This window comes from Salvia hispanica, chromosome 3 (assembly GCF_023119035.1).
Source record: "Salvia hispanica cultivar TCC Black 2014 chromosome 3, UniMelb_Shisp_WGS_1.0, whole genome shotgun sequence".
NCBI classification, from domain to species: Eukaryota; Viridiplantae; Streptophyta; class Magnoliopsida; order Lamiales; family Lamiaceae; genus Salvia; species Salvia hispanica.
The window spans coordinates 38,598,538-38,625,059 of NC_062967.1; the positions used below are offsets into that span (position 1 = coordinate 38,598,538).

Consider the following 26,522-nt stretch of genomic DNA (forward strand, 5'->3'; position numbering starts at 1 on the left):
AAATAAATCTTAAACACTTTTTCAACTTTTCTGAGTAAACATAGATAGTGGATAGAGATATTCATTTAAGTTTGAGTTAATGATTGAGTTAGTGTAAATAGTTGGAGTAAAACCACTATATTTGTTGTGGTATTTAAACTAAAACTAAAATATACTCCCTCCGTTCCCTCATAGTTGAGTCATTTTCATTTATAGTAAGTTTTTTCTCTTTCTTACTTTACTCTCTCTTACCTTATTCTCTCTACTTTATTCACTTTTTACTTTATTCTCTCTACCTTTTCTTTTTCTTACTTTTTTATCTATTTATTTAACACACTCAACATTTCTTTCTTAAACTTCGTGCCGAAAAATTTCGCCTCAACTATGAGGGAACGGAGGGAGTATTTAAGTGTAGTGTACATGATTGGAGATATTTTTACACGTTCCATGCAAATTTCAACAAATGAATATACGCAAGGATTTTGTTGAGATCCTTTGTTAAAATTAAAATCTATACAGTTATCAGTTATACTCCATGTAGAATGTTTTTTGGAAATATTTTAGGAATGTTAACTATAAAAAAATGATACTCCTATGTTGCATTACATATTCAATAACATACAAATTGAATATACTACGTACTTTACTACAAACAATGAGTTTACATCATTATAAATTTATAATAATGAAATATATATGCCAAATTGCGCGAACTGCACCAAATCTTTGATAACAGCAGCATCAACATAACTAATTTCTGCATTAATTAACATAGCTGCTCATATTTGAATATGACTCTACGTAGATATATTTAATAAGTAAAATTACGAAAAGTCATTAAAATGAGTCAGCTTTGAATATTGCTTAATAAGCATAACTACCCTACCATTCTTATATTAGTATTTTGAATGCTGAATCATCATTAGTTCAACTTCACATTCAAGCATGAACACAACTCAGAAGCTCATCTTCTTCACTACTTCATCTCTCTTGATTCTCTCACTCATCCATGCTGCTGCTGATGCAAAGTGCAATCCTTGTGCCTGCGGTGCTATTTGCAATATCACCTCTCCTTTTCGCCTCAAGAGCGACCCCAGCAACTGCGGCCATCCCAAATTCGAACTCACCTGTGAAAACAATGCCACCTTCACCTATCTAAACTCTATCAAATACCATGTCAAAGATATCAACTACCAAAACTCCACCATTAGGCTGGTTGATGCTTCCCTAAACAACGGTACAATCTGCTCTTTCCCCATCACTTCCTCATATCCCTACGACTTCATCGTTCGTTCTCCATACTATTCTTCCTATCCCGGTAGAGAATCATCTGTTGTCTTGATCAGCTGTCCCGATCCGATGAACAATACCAGTACTTCCCACTTTAAAGATATCACTGCCTGTAATTTATCATCACATCACAGATTTAGTTATGTAAAAATAAAAGTTGGGCGCATCACGCCCTCAGAGGTGCCACATATGTGTAGATTAGATCTAACAATCAAGACATCGTGGCCGGGATTGATGGATGCGAAGAATGTTTCACTCTCGGAAATCCACCAGTCTCTCTTGTATGGCTTTGAACTCGGCTTCTGTTCTAGTTGCAAATTCACAACCACAGCGTGGGGTAAGACGCGATGAGACACGCTTATCAGTTATCACATCACTGCTCTACAATAAATCCTTTCTTTGTACTATATGCTAATGATTTTGAAAAATGCAGAGAAACTCAGAGATCTCTTATCAGGACCTAATCGTAAGGATTCCAACTTTGATTTCTAACAACATACTTATACTATATAATTACCTAATTAATTAATGATTATAATTTATATATATGCAGGCTATCTACTTATTCCTCTTGCCATTCTAGGTGCCCACTTAACTTTTTATTCTTCCTCATTAATTTTATCACATCAATCAAGAAGAGATCTAATTTGTGAAACAAATTCTAGTTTTCTTAATTGCAGGGGTAAGTCTTCCTTTGACAATCATCATAGGAATTGCAGTTGGATTACTACTATCATTTAATTTTACTCCCCTTTGGGGACGTATACAATACAGTAAGAATCTTCAATTTCATTTCTTTCTTTTTTTTTGTCTCTTTTAATTTCTCACTTGTTCATTTTTTATTCGCAGACTTCTACTATCATACGCTGAAAGAATCTAATTACACTCCATTCATTGGTATGCTCTCTAATTGTATGTTGTAATAACAATTTTAAATTTTAATTTGCATTAGTCCCTCTACCAATGCAATGTTAATCCAGTCTCCTTAGGACACTCACAACTCATTCTGTTTTCCAAGTTATCTCAGCCCTCATCACTGGAATCATATTGTGGACACCAAAGATAATCATTTGTCCTTTGGTAGTATGGTTTTTGATCTACAAATTCCGAAGAAGGCACTTGTCCTCTTTCGAGATAGTAGAGTCATTCCTACAAAGTGACAACAAGCTCGCTCCAATCAGATATTCTTACTCGGACATAAAGAAGATGACTAAGAATTTTGAAGTTAAACTAGGCCAAGGAGGCTACGGTTCTGTTTACAAGGGAAAGCTCCGAAGTGGTCATCTTGTAGCAGTCAAATTGCTCGGAAAATCCGGAGCAAACGGGCAAGACTTCATTAATGAGATAGCAACTATTGGAAGGATCCATCATATAAATGTTGTCCAACTTGTTGGCTATTGTGCTGAACGATCCAAGCGTGCCCTCATTTTTTATTTCATGCCAAATGGTTCGCTTGATAAGTATGTCTTCAATCGAGAAAAAGCCTCTCCATTGGATTGGGATATGAAATTTAAGATTGCAGTTGAAGTGGCCCGAGGGATTAGGTATTTGCACCATGGTTGTGACATCCAGATCTTGTATTTTGACATTAAACCTCACAATATACTTCTTGATGATAAGTTCGTCCCAAAAATATCAGATTTTGGGTTGGCGAAATTATGCTCCACAAACAAGGAGACAGTGACGATGACGGCAGCTAGAAGAACCATAGGGTATGTTGCTCCAGAACTTATCAATAGAAGTATTGGTGCAATCTCTTATAAGGTTGATGTGTATAGTTTTGGAATATTGTTGATGGAAATGGTGAACTTAAACAAAGACTTGGCTCGAAACAATGATGAATCTAGTAAGTATTTTCCAAACTGGATATACGACCACTTAAACCAAGGCAAGGACATTCACATTGGAAATGTTGATGAAAATGACCATGGAAAAATTGGTAGGAAGATGACCATTGTTGCGTTATGGTGCATACAAATGTGTCCAGACAATCGCCCATCAATGAATAAGGTGTTGGACATGTTAGAAGGTGATGTTAAACATCTCCAGATTCCTAATTATCCATGGTATATGGCAAGAAATGAGGAAGAAAGTGCTACATATTCAAATGCTTCCACATCATTTTTGCATGGTGACAATGGTAGTAGCATCACTATGGGGGAGACTTGAGATTAATAGTAATGCTTTAATTTGTCTGATCATCTACTTTTCCTTGAAACAAGTTCCATGTTGTTTAACAAAGTGAGGAAGGAAACCAGACGCGCAATGTTAGATGAATTGTAGAATGTAGATAGAATAGGACTATGCATTCTTGAAAATTTCTACACGACCACCACATGAAAATCGAGACTAGTGATCAATACTGTTATTTGTTTATCATATTTTTCATCGTTTTCTTCTTAAAACTGTATAAAATCGAGATAACATGACTTACAGTGAAAATCTTGAAATTTGAAGGGCTCATCACTTGGACATTGAGCTCATTAGGATTGTCGGACCATGCTACATTTCCTCGGACCTCCAACTTTGCAGGATCGACATAAATTAACTGCGGTTTGTTCGTGAGGATGAGCTGCACCTTCTTGCTCGACAGTTTCTGTAGCTTCCTTACCAAGGAGATCATAAGAACAGATTCTCCAGGCTCCAAGAATTGTTGCCTGTACAAATAGCAACAAAACTTGAGTCAAACTCACGGATAACAGTTGATGGTTTGTCCGTGCAACGTGATGGAGAGTATGAGCTGCACAGAAAAGCTTGTGATGAAAGTTGTGTAAAGAATAATTCTTTGCACCAACCATTTTGAATCAAATGAATCGATTGAAGCAAGCCTAGTTACGTTAACAGCTTCACCACCATTTCCGTCATAAGTTCTCACTGAAGCATCCCCAGCACGCTTTGGGTTCATTGAGGAATCTTGGTCTTCACCTGTCAACTGACCATGAAAGAACAGAGATGAGACAAGCTTTGAGACTTATTTACACAAACGGAATGTAGACATGACCGTTTGCCTTTTCCAATTTCTCCAAAATATTAAATAGAAAAAACTCAACGAATGTGCCAATGGTTTGATTTTTCACCATTCATTGATATGTAAGTGTTAATTTCTCATACTTCCACTGAATGCTTGGACAAAAATAATGAGTGGGAAAATGAAAAAGTCTTACTCCCGGTTCTGAAGCAAGTGTAGGTGGGGTTGTTCCTTCCCTCAAATTAGTCCAATTGATACCCTTGAAAAAAGGATGGTTTTTTAGTGTAGCATAACCACCGTTTCCTGCACCTGGTCGCCTACTCGGATCCATGTCCTACACCAAACATTACATATAGTTAGGCAAAGAATATACTCCCTCCGTCCCGAGATAAGCGAGTCATAGTCCTTTTTTGGATGTCCCACTATAAGTGAGCCATTTCGTTTTTTTGTTTTGGCAAATAATCATCTCTCTTACTTTATTCTCTCTCCACTCCTCTACTTTTCTCTCTCTCATACTTTACTCTCTCCACTTTAACTATTTAAATACCAATTCATTAAATCCCGTGCCCAAAAGAAGCGCTTCGCTTATCTTGGGCCGGAGGGAGTACTATATAATAGTTGACCAAAATACAATATATGGAAACCTCAAGCATAACAATTAACATTGGTGAACCCAATCAAATAAGAGTCGATAGAGTTACATTCGTACTATAAGCTAAATATCATCAGGAGTTATGAATATATAGTGATGTTATGTGTTAGTTGTTACCAATAACCGATCAATGAGGTCCCGTGCTTCATCTGAAAAATAATTCGGAAATCTAAGATCTCTAGCTACAATTCTTTGGAACATAAGCCATTCGCTCGTATCTTTAAAAGGCGAAATTCCTGCAAGCATTTGGTACACGATGCATCCAAGTGCCCAAAGGTCATTCCTGGATATAACGCCTCAAGTCAGTTTTGAAACTAGAAAATTACTGAAAAGTCTTCTAATTGGAAGACCATATACGAAGAATTTGGAAAACAAAATACAAATAAAATACCCAAAAGTGGCTGGGGAAGAATTTAAAACTTCCGGAGGTACGTAAGCAGCTGTCCCGACAAAGGTGCAAGCTTTATCATCTGAGAAATAGAAGAAAAGTTCAAACGAATTAGTCTTATATCGTGACTTTTACTTCCTGCACGAATTAGCAGAATATAGATAGAAGTACCTGATGCTGCATTCGGAAGGACAGTGACCCGACTGCCTTCCATGGGCTTTACACTACCAAAATCAGCAATCTTGATATGGCCATCGGTAGTAAGTAACAGGTTCTCCGGCTGGTATTTTATGAAATGTTAGCATATTGATAAGAAATAGGAATGAGGCTCATTGCGAAGTACCTTAATATCTCGATGTATCAATCCCATACTGTGTATATATTCAAGAGCATCCACAACTTGAGCTGCGTAAAAACGAGCCTCATCCTCAGACAAACGACTTTTCTGCACCAATAAAACCAACAATATCAACATTACTCAGATATACAATACAGACTGCCTAGGAAAAAAATGGCATTTCATTTTGTTTATAGCAATTTTGTTATCAGAATTACCACCGAAGTACTCTGCTTCAACTATACGACAAATATAAAAAATTAATCAATCTGATAGAAAATATCAAACTAGAAGATGACATCGATATCAATAGTCTGTGACATGTGCAGGAGCATTTGACAAAACGTATAATTCGATAATAGATATGACTCTTGTTTTCATCCTATTTTGTTTCTGGAACAAACAAAGAAAACAATGCCACATGCACATCTCATAAGTCGTCGTTTATCTTTCTTGTTTCCCAAAAAAAACATGTGAATTCTTATCTATGGATTATTATAGTATTACTTATACTATTTTGAGATACATTTTGGAAAAATATAAAATAAAAAAGAAGCCTTATTTATATAACGTCTAAAGATTACTTACCCTGGTTATTTGGTCAAAAAGCTCACCGCCATCACAGGATTCAAGAGCCATGTCTTCATAATGTTAAATGTAAGAATGTCAAATTAGCCTCACGAAAAGACCAACCGAAGTGGCAAAGAAACGCCGTTTAGTGTCAAAAGAGAATACTTACAGAGGGAGCAACTGTCTTGAAAAGTAAAATACAACCGCACTACACCAGGATGGTCTAGCTGGTCCAGTACTATACGCTCCAATTTCACATATGCTGTTTTATTTTCCTTAGTGATGAACGTTTTATCCATGATCTTCATGGCATAAACCATTCCAGTGTCTTTCTTTTTTGCTCTAACAACCTGTACACATAAATAAGAACGGATAAATGCTCGGTCTCCAACCACCGCCCAACATTAGTACATTCCCTCTTTTCTTTTAACCAATTTGGAATAAATATTTAGAAGTGCTGGAAATGAAGAAGAGAAATGCTAAGAATGTCTAAAGGAAACTAGTCACTGTCAAATATATGCTTTCTTCCACCAAACATTGCAATCTACCATTGGGAAAATCTTCGAACCATCTAGCACAAAAGTCTAAACCTGCTGATCATCCTAGAACATACTGGAATAAGTTGGCGAGCTCTTGACATCAACGACATAGAATAGATACACAGCTTATTACACTATTTACCACTAAAATTTGAAAAACAGGACCAACTAGAAGAAATCGGGAATCATAGTAAGTCAAATAACTCTTTCTCCCATCACCTCTCGACTACATCTAGCATCCATCGTCAGCAAACAAAACCGTCAAAATAATCAAACAAGATATCCTGCATACCATAATAATGTCTTCCAATAACGTCTTTAGGGGCCTTTACCACCACATAGTGCATTATACAAATTCTCTCATATTACTGGTACGCTCCTTATTCTAAACATATGTTGCTCATTATCTTTTTTTAATGACATAAATCATCATCAGTGAAGCTGATTTGTTATGTTCCTTCACAACTACGGTGTTTCTCTCCTTCGTGCTGAATCGCCAGATTAAGCATGGCAGTAACTCATCAGCAGAAGACCCCTAAGAGGCTAAGACCATTTTGTAGTTAAACAGTTGTAATTTTGTTTTCGAAACTCATTTTCTCAACACCAAAGAGAGCATGTACCATTAATCTATAATGAGACAAAAAACTCAAATAATTGGCCGTCATCAATGTGCACTCACTAATGGAGGCGACAAACAACAAACACATTGAAGTCACAAAAAATCAACTAACCATATGCCCCTTTTCCTCACCAACTTTAAATAAATGCTTCAAACAAAACAACCAAACCAGCTAAAACAAAGCTAAGCAGCAAAAGGGGCATCAAACAAACTAACAAGAAACAAGAATCGACCCAAAAATAGCACCAAGAAACAGAGGCACACAACAAAAATCGAGAGAGGAGAGAGCAAATTGGACCTTTGAATAAGAACCAACACCATAAATCTTCTCGAGTTGAAAATCTTGGATGCTGAAATTCTCCTGTGGGGCTCTGAATGCAAAACTCTTAGATCTCAGAGGCGTATCACTGCTCTCAACCTTGAGCTTCGAATCAAAATCCTTCTCCATCGATCCTCCCTCTTCCTCCATCAATGCCAATTCCCCCAAAATCCCCTAACTCTCACATGCAGAGAACATGGTAAATATCTCTCTCTCTCTCTCTAGCTTTGGAAAAAAAGAAAATCTGGGAAAGTGAAAAGGGGGAAGCGAAGACCGTTGAACAGCAGGAAATCAATCGCGGAAACCTGAGAGACGACAGCACATCAAAACGTCAAATCAAGAATTTTTACGCTACGCATATATTCCTGTTTTCTCTCTCTCTCCCCCCAACTCGAATAGTCCCGAGAAAGCGAATGATTCCATACACAAATTAATGTATGTATGAAATTGAATCGATGTATTGTGGTTTTCCTGAATATTAATTATTCTTGGGTGAAAAAGGTGGGAGCTTTATGAATTTTTGCGAGGCCCGAAAAAGGGAAAGGCTATGAATGTGGGATGAATGGGATTCGGAGGGGAAGAGAGTGTGTCTGCATGTATGGAGATCGACGAGCACATGAAATTGAATGATGGCCACCATCTATTTCTCACATTTCTATATATACACATATTGCATGTTTAAATATATGATAATACAATTGCGAATAATCAATCTTGTCCATTTTTGTGGAATATATATAACTATATGAATAGTAGTATTGTATGGTTTGGTATTTGGTTAGCCGGTAACCGACACTCGAACGGATTAATGTCGTTTATCGGTTAACTGGTAACCGATTTCTTTTTTATTTTGATTTAAGTTTGGTGTTTTAGTTTTTGGCTTATTTTAACTGATAATATAATTTATTTATTTTTTTGGTTGATGTCTCCATTTAAATTGGTTAACCGATTAGCTAATCGATCGATTAGTAGGCTAGCCGAATAGCTAATCGGTTTGGTTCGGTTACTGTTAGAATTTTCACAAAATTGTAGTAATTGATTAAACGGTAATAGGTTTGCATATTAATTGCACCAATCAATTAACTATTCCTAGACTCTTAGGATGTATTATTGTCGTCGGTCTTGAGGAATATATATAAGCATAATAACTTTGTACATGTTCACAATAATATAGTTACGAATTAGTTCAATAGAGATTAATTTTGCCACGGAAAAGGAAGACTCACTAGACTAAAATCGTATATTACATTTTCTATTGTATAATATCTATTCGACAAAACAACGTTCATAAGACTCAATCTTATCTAATGCATCAAACTGAACGTCATCGTCGTACCAAGACTAACTTTTGTAATATTAAGATTAAGCATTGGGCCAATCTACTATATGAACCATATTTAATACTATATTGAGTATTAAATTGAAGATCGTGGTATATCGCATCATTATTAATTGCACATATATAAATGGAATTATACTAGAAAAATGAATTGTTAGTAATTTAGCAGGTGTAAATAGCTTCAACAAAGAAAAACAAATGAACCCTCACATGTTTAAATCATGTTTGTGAGCATGTATGAAAGTTGCTATATATTTTGTGTTTCACTTTGATTTTAATCATTTATAAAATATACTAATAAAATACATTGAAAATATTAACTTATTTGTCAAAGTATATTTCATAATTTAAGGAGGAGATGGTAGTGGATCTTGAAACTTTATCCAAAGTCATAGCTCAAAGATCTAATTTTAAGATTTGGGCCTTGTATAACATGATCCGGATCTATGGTTCATGTTTCGAGACTTAGATCCAATCGCGACCCACCTAGAGACCCGATTTATGCACTAACAATTTGTCATTTTGGTTCGTCCCAAATAACGAACCAAATAAAATTATCATTCTATTTTTAGTAATTTTTTATCATAATTAGTTTATTTACCGAATACAAATTACTAAATATTAGAAAAAAAATCAATTTTCAAAGCTGTTCGTATCTGATCAAAACTGTTCATAGCAAAAGTCCCTCCAAAGCAAAAAAAATTCACAGCAGGAGGTAGAAATATACTAGCAAAATAAAAATACAATTTTCAAAGTATTCAAATTTACTATACATCCCACCCATCACTTCTCCTACCAAACTCCAGCTTCCTATCACTTAAACTCCCATACATTTCAGCAAACATCTGCAAACACTTGCTTCTCACCCCATAGTGAGCCTGAGTGTTCTTGCTGATCGCCACTCCCGTAAACTTCGACGTGTCGATCGCCCATGCGGGCCTCACGTACTCCACCGATGTTGACCCCGAGCTCGCGTTCGCATACAAATAGTTCATGAGGACATCCTCGCAGTTGAAAAACTTATCGACCAACGCCCTACCCGGAGCGGCTCGCTCGCTCCAATACCTCTCAAACGCTACCTGGCTGTCGAAGAAGGCGGCCCCCGTCAAGATGATGTTGTACCCGTTGTGCTTGCGTGCGTGCTTCTCGGCTCTGTACTTCAACGGGGCACCATTGGCGAGGCGGGGGTAGAAACCGACGATCCGGTCCGGACGCTCGCGCCAAACCCGAAATCCGCGCTCCACATCATTGCATGTCATCATGATGTCGTCGTCCAGCTCTAGGACCGCTCGGGTCTTGATGAGCGGGTCGACCCTGAACCGGTTGTTCAGCGAGTTTTTCTTCTCCACCCGTATCCTCACCGGGACCGCCGAGTCAAAATCACTCGGCAGCGGAGGCTCTCCTTTGTTCCACACCACGACGATCTCCCTCACCGAGGAGCATCTCGAGTAGTGCTTCACGTACATGTTCAGATTCCATAGTCGAGCATCGTAGGTCATTGTTAGGAGAGTGAACTGAGAGTAGTGATCGTTAATCGGATAGGCTTCTTGCGCGCCATTCCCTCCATATATGTATTTCACTGCAGTGCACGTCAGTGTCACGGCCACCATGATCATCAAAGCGAGGACAAACGTAGCAAGGCAGGTGTTTGACCTTGTTCTGGTACGAAGAGTCGAGCTTGCTCTGTTCAAACGACTGCAAAAAAGTCTGACCTTTGAAGATAAGTTTGGCCTCTCCCAAGCCAAGACAGCGACTGTGTCGCTCCTCTTCCCCATGTTGTGAGGACACCAACTCAACGGTACAATACCCCTCACGGCCCCAACTAGGATACCGACGAGTACAATCAATGCAGCAACTGAAACAACTGAGGCCGATCCCAGAATAAAACGATGAATGGAATCTCCTGAAGGGACTCGGTCCCCATCAACGACAGCAATCCATTCACCCGAACTCAGCTGCTGCACATCTAGGTGATGGCTGCGCGCACCGTTCCAAGAATTTACTCCCTTATTTGAATCTTCAAGACTGAAGGGAACATTCACCTCTTTAAATTCATCAGTGGTCAAAGCTTCGATTTTGAACAGACGAGTTTTGCGACCGTACGTCTCGCCACAGTCTTGACCAACACGATATAGATCTCCGTTATACACAAAAGGCCTGCCTCCATTCCGAGCTCCCATAGTCTTGTATGTGTTGTATATGGGATTCTTTTTATGAGGCTTCCAAGGGCCAAGAGGCGAGTCACTATACCAAATCTCGAGCTGGCCGTTTTGCTCTGTGCCAATCCAACTATTGTCTGAGCCAAAAAGCCACAATTTACCCTCATGTGCAATGATGGAGGAGTCAATAAGTGGTCTTTTCAAAATTATCTTCTCAAGTGTCCATTTCAACGGGAAGCTAGTTGCACGATACAGACGGACGTCACCATTGCCACTGCCCTCAGGAACCATATATATCTGCAAGGAACAAATAAAATTGAAGAAGTCGAGAAATGAAAATGTATCAACAATACGCATGCTGCTCAAAGTTGGGATCTTACGTTTCCACTGTAATCAAAGACATAAGGATAAGAAAGGTGCCATTCTTCATCTAGAGCGATACCCAACGGCTGCCATGTCACTCCCTTGTCTACACTCTGTGCAACTCCAATATCTCCATGCCATGTAACTGAATTTTTCGTCTCATAAAAGAGGTAGAGGACATCACCCTGAATCATTCGATCGAAAAGAACATCAATGTAACATGTCGGAAAAGAATACAGACAGGCATGTAAGAGCATATGCAGGAACTGAATCAGCACTGTTTAATGGGAAATCCAAACATTCGGAAAGCAAACTACCAGATTATATATGCAATAATAGGCATCAAAAGGTGGTAAGGAGCACAACAAGAGATAAGTGAGAATTCCATGCTCATGATGAAGACCAATTAATTAACCATCTCGTTGAGTCTAAAACTGTCCTGGAAGTGTTAATTGCTAAGGGTAATCCTAGTTTAGTGAAGGGTTTAGCATACTAACTTTTAGCAACATAATCATGATCTTACTTCTTATTTTAGCTCCACTCCAATTCGACAGAAGTTTATTAATTCCCTCATCAAGAATCTTTAGTTATTAATGTTAATTACTATGTAATAAAGGATAAGAGAAATATTTCTTTGAGAGAATAAAGGAGAGGCACTACATTATTGTTTTGTTTCCCAGCCAGTTTTCTAGTTAGAATACATCTCCTTTTCACAACCATAGTTGGAACATGCTGTCCAACAAACAAAGGATATAAACTAAATCCACTTAACATTACAAATTAATTTTTTTATCCTCTCATCCGATATCCAGTTTACACCTTTATACTCTGCTTTATTCATCAGAGCATCCTTCCCACTTCAGATCAGGACAAAACAAGTAATAGAAAATCCCATGGGGCACTAATAACAATATGAAATATTTTTCAGTCAAGAGTATTTCATTGGGACCATCAGAAACAATACAACTCATTTTAAGCCATTGAAACGATAAAAATGATCGTCTAGAGAATTTGAAAGCAGACATAATAGCCAATTCAACTGCAGAAATGATTTAACAGAATATAGTCTCAAAAAGAGCAATAGCAGAACTGTATCAAATCTTGAGAAGCAAAGCAAGCGATCAGAGATTGCTTTTCAAATTTCAACAGAGAGAAATACTACAAAACATAAAATTTACCTGTATATAAAGAAAGGGGTCGGCAACGAAGTTGCTGGGAAATCCAGCATCAGTAAGAGAGGCACAAGTCATCACTGGGTTGGCTACAGGCCATGCTGCACTCTTATCCTTCCACACATTCATCTGCAACCCAGTTTCAACAAGTGGTGATGAGGAATACCATTTCAATTACCACAAACTCATGGACTCAACACTTATATGATACTAATCAAAGTCTTAGATAGCATAAATAATGCTAAGCCAGAGTAATTCACATGCTTAATCACAACTCTTGGTAGTCAATCTAGAATTCCAAAAACAGAAAACACAAAAGAGAAAGGCCATGGATCACATGCACACACATCTTTCTAGTGTTGAAAATTTGAGAGAAACAATACTCTATTCAGTTTATGTTTTTCTTTTACATCAAAACTGTACCTAATAAAGTTCTAATCTTAAATAATACTAGTACCTCAAAATTGTGGAACCACTACAGGAAAGGGAAAAAATTAATATAGGGGGAAAATTATCTGCATCCCCTGTAAAATTGAACTTTGCTTAATTTTCAATCTACTCCTAATTCAAGAGTTTTCATTTTTGTACATCAACTAAATCACACTAAAAAGAAGGAATTTAGACTTAGTTTTCTCTTGAATAGTCAAACTTCGCTCAGCCCTGATGAAGTAGAGAGAGAAACATTACACATTGATGCTGAAATCAAAAAAAAAAAATTGACTTTTAAACCCATTTTCTACCAAAAATAACTCCAGAAATTAGAATTGCAACGAAAGCCGAAAACCCAGGATCCAGAAAGAAAGCTTCTCTCTCTACAAACATACACACACTTATATATACATACGTGAATTGGGAAGAAAGAGAGAAACTCACAGATTCAATAGGTCTGAGAGAGAAAGGGGAGTCCCCATAGAAGACGCCTAGGGCCCAGGAGCCCTCGCTGTCGTCCAAACAACCAATCGCCGCGATCCCCTGGCGCACGTTAGGCGTGACCATGTACCTCCCATACAAACTCCCAATCGCCCCCAAAACCACAAACGACGACAAAAAATACGCAAAAGTTGACGACAGCGCACACGCCTCGCTATTCTTCCCGCCTCCCTGCCACCGCCACCCTCCCATTTACTCCTATTTTTAATTCCAATTAACCAAAAATTAAACCAACTTTCGACGCCGCAGCCGCCGGAGAATCCTCACCGCCGGAGCGCCGCCTCTGCATGCAACGGAAAAACTCGAATTCCCTGCATTAATTATCGAAATTCTGAAAAAAAAATCTCCTTTCCTTTTTTTTACTTTTTGATTTCAATTTCGATTTCAATTTCGAATTAGAGAGTTTTGGATTGATGAAAATTGAAATGGTAATGCGACACAGAGAGTGGGGAAGGTAATGAAATTGACGGACAGTGTTGAATGAGTTGGCGGTAGGGATTGGAGGGTGGTGGATTGCTGGATTTGGGGGTTTGGCACCTTCTCTATTTCTCCAATTTCATATCCATCTCTTTTTTCAGTGTTTCAGAATTTAGATATACTCTCAATCTCTCTCTCTCTCTGCAAATATGCGAGAACACGGTTTTAGCGCTTTTTGCTATCCAATGCCGAAATTCTTAGCGATTTACGATGTAATTAGTGAAAATGCGAGATCATAATCTCTTGATTACGGCTGACTAATTAGATTCTCAGCTAATTGGATTTTTTATTTCGTAATTTAATTGTAATTACACTAGGAAAATATTCTTATTTTGGCATCAAATTAAATGCAGTTCTCCTATTTTTTCCAATGGATTGCTACCTAATTAATGCTCGTCATATTTGAATTAATAAGGAATTATAGTGCAATCTTTTTTTTATTTTGACACGTATAAAGATGTAATATTAAAAGGTGTGAATAGTGAAGGCCAATTGTCACTGCATTTACCAAACAATACGATATCAATTTTAGCCTTTACTTTTGTGATGAACAAGAAATTGCTTATAACCATTCTTCACAATCGATCACTACATTTGGACATAAATTAAATTGTAGGAGTATTCAAATTTTAGGCTTTATTTGTTTCTAGTGTTAATTGCTATTTTTGCGTGGTTGGTAAGAATGATGTAAATGTGCTACAAACAAAATGTATATCGGTTCCAAACCGGCAATACTCCAATGGAATGTAGTAATTTATTTTTAAAAATAACGTTGGTTCCAATAATTATTCAAAGAGACATTATTTCCTACACGTTTGCAGGTTTGAAGAATTTGTTACTTCTAAATCTAAAATTTATTCAAATTTTATGGGTCAAACAAAATATAAGGTATTTTTCATTTTAGGTTTATATAGGAAACTAGATTTGATTTACACAGAGAATATATATGCGTTGTTTCAAATTAGGACTTTATTTAACTAAATTATAGAGTATTCACTTCATTGTCAAAATTGAAATTACAATATTTTATGTTTATATGATATATCAAATGATAGTGCGTAATATTATCTTTTTGTGTAACTTTATGCTGTGTGGAAATTTTAATTATATAAATATTAGTAGTATAAATGGAGTAATATTTTATTTGTTTGATCTTTGATGATGGACGTTTTACTCGTAATTTTAGTATTCATGCAACCTAATTTTTATTAATTTTGAGTATGACAATTGACACGTTTTTAAAATAATAAATTAATAATAATAATAATATTTTTGTACATGATGGCTTACACTCCCCTCTAGTATATTTATAGGTATTATTGTCAATTAATAGTAATTTATTTTTATCAGCAAGAAAATTTTGAAAATATTATGTGCTTAAAATGTGTATGGTATTCTATTAAATACAATGGTATTTATACTTAAAAAACGTTGACTCTTACTTGTAATTTGTGGCACTTAGGTATTTAGTCAGAAGCAATATTTTAAACGAAAAGCGTATATTATGATTTATGAATATTACACGAATCTATGCCTAATTAGTTTGAGCTATACTTATATCTTTGACTTATTTGAAATTTTAGGTTCATGTTCAGTCTCATTTACTACAAATAACATAGCCGAATTTGTGGAGTGAAAATAGGTATTTGTCTATGTTGATAAATAGATGATAGAGTAGTGGTCACACTAGTATTATATTTTTGTATATAGATTAGGATAGTGTTGGCTAAATCAATATAGTTTTACTTTGGTTCGTGATCAAATTAATAGCTCAGATATATGGTAATTAGGTTTGAGCCATGCTCATTTAATTTCATTTCATTTGGTCATATTTTTCTCTTGATCATAGACTCATAAAAGCTTGTTGATAATGTATAGTGGAGTAGTACTCCTATTTAATGTAAGCATGTAATTAAAATTATCATTAAAAATAATTTGAGGATTCAAATGGGTGAAATGAAAAATGAAGGTTATAACTTATAATTCAACTATTTATTGGATGTGGGATTTCTTGCACATACAGCGCATGTTTGGTAGAATTGACCTAAAATAATAGCCTATTTAGTAGTAGTACAAAATTGGGTTCTAAAACTAAAATAATAGCCTATTGTTTAGTGCACTTTAAATTCAATGAAAGATTTATGGATTGATGTTCGAGTCACCTTATCGCCGGTTATAAGGGCTGAAAAAAAACTCTACTCAAATTAGCCTTTGGAATTGCACCAATCCCATGGTACGATACTTTCGCCCCAACTATTTGAGGTCGTTTCCGTCTTTTGATTGTCATTCACTGCTATCGATAGTCGTCACACCATCTCTGTCTTCTAACGCTAGTGACTATCTCTTTTATAATTGTATGCAATTTCTTTGCCTTCATACTCCAGTGATAACCTTCTTCACTGTATCCAACTTTATAAGTTTCGTTTTCTGTATCTGAGATTGATTTAAGATGTCTTTAATTACATATGTCGTCACACTATCATTATTGTTTAGCTATCTGAACGTACAAACATTGAAATCGATTTTATTAGTATATTATATATAGTAATATTATATCATTTTTCTCTTTTGTTCGGTTACATATTTTTGAGTTTGGGTTTAGTGCATTTACGCGTGTGTTCACGTTTCACACCACATTTGCACAAACTTTGCGTGTAAATTTGGTCTCTTTAGGAAAAAGAAATGACTATATTTATCATAATCAATACAGTTTACCTAACTATTTAACTTGTTTATTCTTACTCATATTCCCTAATCCCTATATAAAAATATACTCCTATTGTTTATTCATAAGACTCATGTCGTCAACTCGACATGATATGAAAATTATTTCAATTATTTTTGTTATTAATTATATTGTTTATTTACTAAATTATCCCTATTATAAATCTACCTATAACAAATCAATTATTCAATCTTATGAACGTACAAATTAAAATCTTGAAGCAATGGAATGGGAAATGATGTTTTGTAATTTTATATTATATCCGTATTTTATTTTTAATTAAATTTCTAAGTTGTTCATATACCTTATTAATTACTCCTACATTCATAAAACAATTTATTTGTTTATAAGAGTACTAATTTTGGAACGTTAACTATATACGTTTACTTTCAAAAATAAAAATTGTAAATATATCTTAATTTCCAAAATACATGGAGTAGTATTTCAATAAGGTATATACCTTTACTTTTCAAATTTCAATTTATTTTTAAAAAGATAGTAAAATATTAGTTATATATATAAAATGTTAATTAAATGAATTAAAAAAGTATTTGATTATTTTTTATCGGGGTTCAAAGTAAAGTTCCAAAAAAAAAGAATTCAAATAATTTTAAATTTGATACATATTATATATTATTTATTAATGAAGTTTACAATTTTGATTTTAAGAATTTTATAATTTTGATTTAATTCTTTACATTTTTCTTTTATGTAAATTCATAATTTTTAGGACATTACGTTAACCTCAACTAAAAAAAATTATCAACATTCTTAATTCATCTATCAAATTATCTTAAGATATATAGTTTACATTTCAATTTTTATTATTCTTAACCCAATTCAATATAACATGTAACAAGTTAAAATTTAATATAAAATATATTAATACTAATTGAGGTTATGATTATTATATTTAAGAATTTCATACTTTTGATAGTCATTTTTTATTTTTCAAATTTTAATTTCTTTGAATTCTAAATTTTCAAATGTTGCAATTGTACCCAAAAAAAAATCACATATTCTTAATTCGTCTCTTCCATATTAATTTAAAGCTATATGTTAATATTTTATCTTTTACTTTATAAAATATTATAGGTCCTAGCTCAATTCACTACTCTATCATGCAGCAAACTGAAATTTGAGATATATTAATATTTAATACTTACTATTTGATTTTAAGAATTTTAATTTTAACTCTTTACTTTCAAATTTTTCATTTTTCAACTTCTTAATTTTTACAAAACGTTGAACCTCAGTCGAAAATATGTTCTTAACTCTTCTATTTAATATTTTCTCTTTTTTTTTATAAAGTATTAGGTTAGTATTAGGTTTCTTAGTTCAATTTACTATAATATGCAAAAAAATTAAAATTTAATACTACTAACTGAGTTTACAATTTTAATTTTTTTTAAAATTTTGTGATTCTGATTTGAATACGTTACTTTCCAAAAGATTAATTTCTACAAATTATCAATTTTTGAAACGTTACAGTCGAACATCGATAAAAAAAAAACCATATGTTCATAACTCATCTATTTAATATAGTATTTTAAAGTTATATAGTTAGTATTTTAACTTTTTCTTCATAAAATATTAGAGTTCAAGCTCGAACTACTATATGAAGTAACACATTAAAATTTGAGATATGTTATTGAAATCCTAATTGAATATACCATTCTATTTTAAATATTTTCATACACTTTCATGTTATACCTTTATCTTTTAAAATTTTAATTTCATTAAATTATTAATATTTGGGATGCTATAGTTGAACCCTGATAAAAAAAAATCATATATTTTAACTCTTTTATTTTATATTTGAAGCTAAGTATTTAATTATTTATCCTATAATTACTATCCCATACTAAATAAACCATACCCTGGCTATTTCTGACTTTATTTAATTTTAATACTTTATTTTTCAATTTTAATATTATTCAATTCTTATTTTTTAGAATTTTACAGGCAAATTCTGTTAGAAAATAATTACATGTTCCTAACTTGTCCAATTATTATTTTAAAAATAAATATTAAATATCTTTTTATTTAAATACCTTAGCTCAATTTACTTGACATTCCAAATTTCAGTTTTCTAACTAAACTCTTAATTTTTGGCATAGCTTTAATATTTTAAATTTATATTTTTAATATTTCTCTGTTTCTTTGTAAAAATATTAGACTTCCTAACTCATTTTAGTTTATCATAGAAGAAATTAAAATTGGAAAATTATGATTTAAAGATACCAACAATTGAGTTTACAATTTTGATTTAAGAATTTCATAATTTTGTTTTAACTTTTCACTTTCCAAATTTTTAGCTCCATTAAATTCTTAATTTTAAGAACGTTACAGTGAAATTTTGATAAAATAATAATAACATGTTCCGGACTTATGTATTTAATATTTTAAAGCTATATAGAGTATTTTATAATTTGCCTCCACTCATCCTAAGGTAAGTGACACATTTTTTTTGCAAGTGTTTTGAAAAATTAATATAAGTAGTTAAATGATGAAAAAACAAAGTAAGTGGGAGAATAATGTACTTTAGTTATTTATTATCATTTTCTCAAAATACACGTGAGGAAAAGAATTGTACTTCTTCTGTTCCATACTACTCACACTTTTCACTTTAACAGCGTAAATTTGAACACGAGTAATTAGTGTAATTTAATTAAAATTTTAAGTGCAATAAGACAACATTTGATAAAGAAAACACGAACTAACTCGAATATCTTAATTAAATACCATAATTTTTTTTAACTAAAATATAAATAGTGCAAGTAGTTTGGGGACAGTCTGAAAATGAAATGTGCAAGTAGCATGGGACGGAGGGAGTATCACTTACTAGAGATGGAGGGAATAAATGAAAATTTGATAGTGTATGAATATTGATTGAGTTTTCGATTTTGATTATAAGAATTATAGTACTCCGTATAATTTTTAATTTTTTGGACTGATTTTAATATTTTAAAGCTATATCAACAATATTTTTTCTTTTTCTCTGTACAACTATATGACTAACATTTAATTGACGGAAATGCTTTGAAGGAATCTATTTGTAAAGATTTTTTTTTATGCCACTTTGTAATTTATTGTGTAATTTAAACGGATCAAAATGATAAAAACATAAATATTGATTTGTTCCAAATCTGCCATTTAATTCAAACAAATTCCAATAGATTACCACTAGAGATGTAATCAATTGCTAACTAATTATCAATTCCAAATTGAGATCAATTTTCAATAATTAGATTAGAAGATCTTGTGGTTGTGGTTAATATAATGTCAAGCGTAATATATTTTAAATTTAAATAATTATTAATTAAATTAAAAGGGTATTAATGTCAAATCTTATATGTAGTATTTATAACTAACTACTTTCTCTCTCCTCAAAATCATCTCAAATCTTTAAATTTACGTAATTCTCTCAATTTAAATTATTTTTTCGCAAAAAATATATCAAATTAAAGATAATTTAATAAGGATTCCAACGAGATCTCAATTGCATATGTTCCGACGATGTTCGAGTGATGAAATTTGATAAATTATATTTCAATTTTCGTACATGTTGATAAGCAGTCATTTTCAACAAATGCAACAAAAAATCTCAATATATTGTAAGCAAAATCTTAATATTATGCATGTCCAATCTCAATAAAAATGTGTTGATATTTTCTTGTCCTTGTGTTGATATTCTAATGTCATATTGTTGATATTTGTAATACAAAATGTTGATATAAAAAAACACTAACGAAAATTATCATATGATAACATAATGACGATATTACCCTTTTGTTGATATTTTGTCTACTATTTATTGAGATTCTGTGAGCTTTAATCTCATCCATTCATTTTAAAATCCAAGGGCGGAGATTTAGTCTTGATTTTGGATTAGGGTGCTATAAGCATTGGAATAGGACCCGATTACCACTAATTAAAATTTGATTTTTTTTGCTATGTATACAAAAATTCCTTCAATGGATCATATTTCCGGTGTCTTATGCTAGGAATTATTATATGCTAAATAAATAAAAAATTAAAAAAAACCCAATTATATGGGGAAAATTGTTAGGGGAATTAGTTGAACACCTTTTTTTCCTTTAGTTTGGTATATTGGCTGTCTACAAAATTTAGGTGACACAGGTTGACGTATCAATATTTGTGTGGCGCAATCAAAAAAGAAACATGTGGCAAACGGTGTTTGTCACGTTCAAATATATTATGGAGATTTATACTATTAACACATATATGGAAATTTATTTGACAATTACAAAGTCTGATAATAAAATTTTGATAATAAAATCTTTATATAAAATTTGCTATATACTACGCAGTTTTATAATTTCTAAAAATATGATTCTTGGGAATATCCAATGATGGGTTTTTGACTCATTTCTAACAATGTGATATATATTCTTGTCATCTTGAATTCTTGATATTGCATTGGTGGTCATGTTTTCATTCATGGGTCCACGACTCTAGTAACTCTATATATTGAATTAGTGAATTAAATTTGTGATCCATATTTATTTATAGTTTTATTATTTTTTCCAAAATAAACAGATAAACTTTCATTATTCGAGAATTCTCTTTAGAAATTCATAATACTTTTTTTTGTGATAGCTCACAATATATTTGACAAGCGTATCGCACTAGATTGATTTTTTGTGCCCACTTTTGTTTGTCGTACCTCAAATATATTTATGTTTCAATATATGTGATGTGACTACATACAATAAAGTTATTTGTTGATTCTTGTTAGTTATGACAACATTATAAAATGGCACTTTTCTCCGCATAAATGTAGTCAAAATAAATATATAAGCATAATTATTACTTATAAAACGCGATATTGAAAAGGTTTGAAAATGAGGGAGAAAAGGGAAGCCAAAGAGAAAAGCAATAGTTGATTGATGTGATAAGCTTAACTAATTATTATTATTATTATTATTATTATTATTATTATTATTATTGAATAGAAGACTTACCATGAAATTAATAACGTTAACATTAAAAAAAAACACGTCACAATTTAGGCCAATATTTTAGAAAATCAAACCGACCGTAGAGAGATTGGATTTTATCTTATCTCAGAACACGTAGAGACGAACTTATTGCAACGATACTTATCTTCTCAAGAATATAGCCAAAATTTATGGTCTAGAATATTGAACAAAAAAAATCTCCATAAAGTAATTTCCCAATAATTCATGTGAGGGTATTTTATTTTATAAGAGAGATTCTGCATTTTTTATTAATTTTGGTGATTATATATTTAGTTCTACGCAATAAAAGGTTCGAAATTAGTCCAAATTGCAAATAAATAATTACCGTAGCATTTTTTCTCAAAATAAATTAAGTATAACGAGTGAAAAAAATTAATACAAACTAGGTATTTTATTTTTGTGTAAATTTTATGTTTTAATGAAACTTGTAGTTTTAATATTCATAGACCATTGATATAAAAAAAATTTGGACCATTTCTCGATTTATGCGTGTCATCCTTGCACAGGGGCCATGCTAATCTTCTCTGTATCGTTCCAATTTTATCGGATGTCCCCGAAGGGACAACAGCTACTTCAAGCATAGGCAATATAAAGATAACATATTATGTTTGTATCTCCGATGTGGGAGAAAATGGAAAAGGACAAGTTAAATGGGCCAGATGAATATCACTATGTAAATAGGCCCAAAACAAATATATTTAAGATTTTATTGTTTCGCCTAATGAATGCAGTATGTTAGCTGTATGAAAAATATTCCATAATGTCCATATTGGGAACTGAAAACTATGAAGACATTTTAAAACAATAATAACTGTAGAGAAAAGGAACTTGAAAAGTAAATATGCTTAATTAATTTAGATTTAATTTAATACTAGAATAAAAACACAAACAATAATGATATTTCAAATATATTACAAATAAATCGTTGCAATAGAAGGGCTTGTGAAAGTATTTGGATGATTGAGCTTAGGGGCTTCTTGGTATGATGGAATGGAATGAGGAGGGAATGGAATGGAGATTTCGTTCCATTCATATGTTTGGTGAATGTAAGGTTTACAAATGGAATTAAATTGTTATTCCTTGATTGATTTCATTCCATGCTTGGTAACTACAAAATAATATATGAATGGAATGAGATGAAATATGAATAATTAATATGTTGATTCTAAAAAAAAAATATTCATTCAAAAATATTTTTGTCAATATTTTGGATCATATAAATTTGTACGAAACACGTAAATGAGTGTGTGCATATATGGTGTATGTATGTGTTGATGTGTGTGGGTATATGTGTTGATGTGTGTGGGTATATGTGGTGGTGTGTGTGCATGTGAGAGTATTTGTTGTTGTGTGTGTGTGTTGTTGTGTGTGCTGTGTGTGTTGCTGCGTGTGTGTGTGTGTGTTGTTGTGTCTGTGTGTGAGTGTGTACGTGTTGTCGTGTTGTTGTGTGTTGTTGGGAGGAGGGGGGGAGGGTTGGTGAAATAGAATGGAATGGAACGGCCATTCCTTAGCTAAATGGAAGGAATGGCTATTTCCATGTAGAATGGAATGGTGATTCCAAGTGAAATGGTCATTCCTATAAAAATAAAATACCAAGTAAATGAATGAAATGGAGGTATGAATGTTTTTCCATTCCCCTATTCCATTCCATCATACCAAGTAGCTCCTTAATACTAGTATAAGATAAAGGAGGGCATTTATAAGTTACAATGAGAAAAAAGAAAGTTAGAAAAAGAGATGTAATTGAGAGTGTAGATATTGAATTTAGTAAAGTAGATTGTTCAATTGTTGCCTTTTAAATTACAATGATGAGTTAGAGTTGAGAAGTTTATTTTCTAGAGAAATTATAAGTTGCAGAAATTTTTTTACAACCTTTTGCCAAAGCTCACTCACTTTCTCTTCGAAGATATATATACATGAGCTTGGAAATGAGTTTTAAGCTGCAAACCTCAATAAGAGCATCTCCAATGGTAGGCTAGTCACCGGCTAGCTGATCGGCTAGCCGAACCATTGGAGTAGGCTAGCCGAATTTCGGCGAAAAAACCGGCCAAGGCTAGCCGATTGCGTGTGGCTGGCCGATGCGCTGGCCGCCATTGTGGCGGCCCGATCGGCCAACGCTATTTTTTATTTTTTTTTTAATTCTTTTTTTAATTTTTTTTTTAATTCTTTTTTTTTAAAATTTTGAAAAACTATATAAACGCGATTTTCTCTATCTCTAAATTTCTCGTACAAGAGCAACATCTAGCGATGGACAACAACAACTAGCCCAATACAAAATTAAGACCTAAAACAGAAACATGTCATACAAAATTAAGAATTTTCCCGTATATGTCTCGTAAATTTAATTCGGTAATTTAATCGTGATTTTAATTCCGTAAATGTAGTATATTTTGAATTATTTTTATTGCAGCTGGCCTAAATCTGATGTGGCAGGTGAATTTTTAGTACTGCTGACGTGACAGGGAGGGAGAATGGCTGGCCTATTGCTGGCCTATTTAGCATTGGAGATGCTCTAATCTCTTCTTTTCACGCACATCATCATCACCATGTTAGCTATTATAGCATGTTGTTTGATGTGCGTGAGAAGAAGAGATTATTGAGGTTTATGCGTGTCATCCTTGCATGTCATCCTTGCACAGGGGCCATGCGCGTCATCGTTGTTGCAATTTAAGTTTGTATTTCCGATGTGGGAAAAAATGGCGCAGGATGTGTTAAACTGGGCCCAATTTTATGCGTAAGTCTCTCTTCTTAAATAGGCCCAAAACAATAAAATGATTATCTTAATAAACCTTTTCTATTAGTCCAGTTGTATTAAAAGTATAGTACAATACAAAAATAAATTTAGACCAACACAGCGGAAAAATAAATTTTCAATTGAAGGAATCCCCAACATTATACATCATTGTCCATTCTCCATTGTCCTCCGCAAAAATGATACTCCTAGTTCTTACTATGCCATATATACAAATGAAAATTATCAAGTCATTATATAAAAATACAGTAATTGTTTAAACAATAAACAAAACTTGAAAAGTAAATATGATTAATTAATTTAGATCTAATTTAGTAGAATCCAAGCACAAACATCATTGTTATTTCAAATTGATTACGAATAAATCTGGCAATAGAAAGGACCTATCCCATCACTTTGGTTAAGCTTATTTTAGAGAATTTAATTATAAGCTCTTGGACTAATTAGATGTTTCAATAACTTATAGTTATACTATGTAACGTCTTAAATATTATAAACTCATCTAAACGAGAAAAAATTCAGTGATCTCAGTATACCACCATGGAATGCATATGTGATATGTCCAACCAATAGTACTTTGACAAATAGATATCCTTATGGATCTCATCTCCAACTAGAATCACACATAGACTTACACATATATGGAAATTTCTCATGTCCATACATAAATCATATAGCTCCATATACACACATATATACGCATTAATTACTAGCTCCATATACACGGAATAACTATGCTACTGCTATGCTCTTAAAAATCTCTAACATAATTAAAAAAGGCACACAATAAATTATCTATACGACTGATACTTAATATAGTAGTATACCTCTTATTTAATTTTTCTGTAGCACATTAAATATGAATGATAATATAGTATTAAAATTCTTATTTTATTTTTCTATAGCACTTTAACGTAATAAGCGTTGTATTCTATGTTAAAGATATAAAGATAAGAGTATTTAATAATAATAACATGATCCAAAAATATTTTTAATATATTAAAAATTCTCCAATATACCATAAAAAAATTCTAGAAACAAAATAGAGTAAATGATTGTTGCAATAAATAACAATTAAAATAAAATAAAAATAAATAAAACTAATTGGAGATTTTAAGTGTGTAGAAAGATGGAGCCTTCACAGCATATATATGAATATATTATGTGTATATATAGATAGATAGTTATATGAATTATATATGAGGTGCAAAATTTCATATCAAAATCAAATTTCTGCCGTTAGCTAAATGGGATGGTAATTAATGCATATATATGTGTGTATATGGAGCTATATGATTTATGTATGGACATGAGAAATTTCCATATATGTGTGTGCCTAAATGTGACTCTAGTTGGAGATGGGACCCAAAAGCATATCTATTTGTCAAAATACTATTGGTTGGGCATACACATATGCATTCCATGGTGATATACTGAGACCACTGAATTTTTTCTCCATCTAAACACTCTCTAAATATACACATACATTCAAAGAAACAAAATCCTTCACTGTGGACTGTGGAGTACATCTTATCTCTACTTTTATTTTTGTATCATAAGCCATCTTTATTTTGGGGCTCTTCTATTAGTTCGGCAGCTTTGTCAGGGATAATGTATGTACTCCACATAACATAGCATGTGATAAAAACAAATAAATGTACAACACATGTCACACTTATACAAAAAAATTATTCAAGAATATATAATATTACTCCTACGTATATACAACTCAAATCAACACAAATTTTAATACAATGTTTTATAATGTCTTAACTGAGATGGAATAATATAGAGAGTAATATTTCTTTCTTATAAATATGTAGTTTGATGGATCGAAAGAAAAGAAAAATATGTCACTGTAGTGAGACATGAAGAATAAGGAATTAACACATGATTAAAACTGTCCCATGCGATAGCCGATACTTACTATAGGGAGGG

At 33.0% G+C, this 26,522-nt stretch overlaps 4 protein-coding genes and 1 non-coding gene across 6 annotated transcripts; 2 read left to right on the forward strand and 3 right to left on the reverse strand.

The window, feature by feature from the left end:
• The first annotated feature begins 924 nt into the window (after positions 1-924).
• LOC125210106 (LEAF RUST 10 DISEASE-RESISTANCE LOCUS RECEPTOR-LIKE PROTEIN KINASE-like 2.8) lies at positions 925-1,761 on the forward strand. The gene is made up of 2 exons (XM_048109685.1): positions 925-1,351; positions 1,703-1,761. Exons 1-2 carry the CDS (start codon positions 925-927, stop codon positions 1,759-1,761), a joined length of 486 nt encoding a protein of 161 aa, XP_047965642.1.
• Positions 1,762-2,460: 699 nt separating this feature from the next.
• On the forward strand, positions 2,461-3,438 carry LOC125210107 (rust resistance kinase Lr10-like). Its single transcript, XM_048109686.1, has one exon. The coding sequence runs from the start codon at positions 2,476-2,478 to the stop codon at positions 3,436-3,438; it is 963 nt and encodes a 320-aa protein (XP_047965643.1). The 5' UTR covers positions 2,461-2,475.
• Positions 3,439-3,511: 73 nt separating this feature from the next.
• LOC125212733 (3-phosphoinositide-dependent protein kinase 2-like) lies at positions 3,512-8,270 on the reverse strand. The gene is made up of 10 exons (XM_048112973.1): positions 7,641-8,270; positions 6,354-6,534; positions 6,203-6,255; positions 5,621-5,722; positions 5,449-5,557; positions 5,281-5,359; positions 5,007-5,172; positions 4,434-4,571; positions 4,065-4,201; positions 3,512-3,926 (listed from the first exon to the last, which is right to left on the reverse strand). Exons 1-10 carry the CDS (start codon positions 7,809-7,811, stop codon positions 3,635-3,637), a joined length of 1,428 nt encoding a protein of 475 aa, XP_047968930.1. The 5' UTR covers positions 7,812-8,270; the 3' UTR covers positions 3,512-3,634.
• A 1,351-nt stretch (positions 8,271-9,621) lies between these two features.
• Positions 9,622-14,210, reverse strand: LOC125209314 (glucosamine inositolphosphorylceramide transferase 1-like). 2 transcript variants are annotated; one of them, XM_048108916.1, is made up of 5 exons: positions 14,097-14,210; positions 13,568-13,935; positions 12,701-12,823; positions 11,540-11,707; positions 9,622-11,456 (listed from the first exon to the last, which is right to left on the reverse strand). In XM_048108916.1, the coding sequence occupies exons 2-5, from the start codon at positions 13,814-13,816 to the stop codon at positions 9,768-9,770; spliced, it is 2,229 nt and encodes a 742-aa protein (XP_047964873.1). In that variant the 5' UTR covers positions 13,817-13,935; positions 14,097-14,210; the 3' UTR covers positions 9,622-9,767. The 2 variants fall into 2 exon arrangements, with proteins under 2 accessions (XP_047964873.1, XP_047964872.1); XM_048108915.1 differs by having other exon boundaries at positions 13,568-14,210.
• An 8,082-nt stretch (positions 14,211-22,292) lies between these two features.
• LOC125217303 lies at positions 22,293-22,395 on the reverse strand. Its single transcript, XR_007175716.1, has one exon. It is a non-coding gene; the product is annotated as a U6 spliceosomal RNA (small nuclear RNA).
• Positions 22,396-26,522: the final 4,127 nt, after the last annotated feature.

Excerpts from the sequence above, each read along its gene's own strand:
- LOC125210107 (XM_048109686.1), top strand. The coding sequence starts at position 2,476 with ATGACTAAGAATTTTGAAGTTAAACTAGGCCAAGGAGGCTACGGTTCT.
- LOC125210106 (XM_048109685.1), top strand. The coding sequence starts at position 925 with ATGAACACAACTCAGAAGCTCATCTTCTTCACTACTTCATCTCTCTTG. Across the intron at positions 1,352-1,702 it reads CGATCCGATGAACAATACCA|AGAAACTCAGAGATCTCTTA; the intron begins GTACTTCCCACT and ends TGAAAAATGCAG.
- LOC125212733 (XM_048112973.1), bottom strand. The coding sequence starts at position 7,811 with ATGGAGGAAGAGGGAGGATCGATGGAGAAGGATTTTGATTCGAAGCTC. Across the intron at positions 5,360-5,448 it reads CCTTCCGAATGCAGCATCAG|ATGATAAAGCTTGCACCTTT; the intron begins GTACTTCTATCT and ends TCTATTTCTCAG. Across the intron at positions 4,572-5,006 it reads ACCTCATTGATCGGTTATTG|GACATGGATCCGAGTAGGCG; the intron begins GTAACAACTAAC and ends TGTTTGGTGTAG.
- LOC125209314 (XM_048108916.1), bottom strand. The coding sequence starts at position 13,816 with ATGGGAGGGTGGCGGTGGCAGGGAGGCGGGAAGAATAGCGAGGCGTGT. Across the intron at positions 12,824-13,567 it reads CTCTCAGACCTATTGAATCT|ATGAATGTGTGGAAGGATAA; the intron begins GTGAGTTTCTCT and ends ACTGGGTTGCAG. Across the intron at positions 11,457-11,539 it reads TCTTTGATTACAGTGGAAAC|ATATATATGGTTCCTGAGGG; the intron begins GTAAGATCCCAA and ends TGTTCCTTGCAG.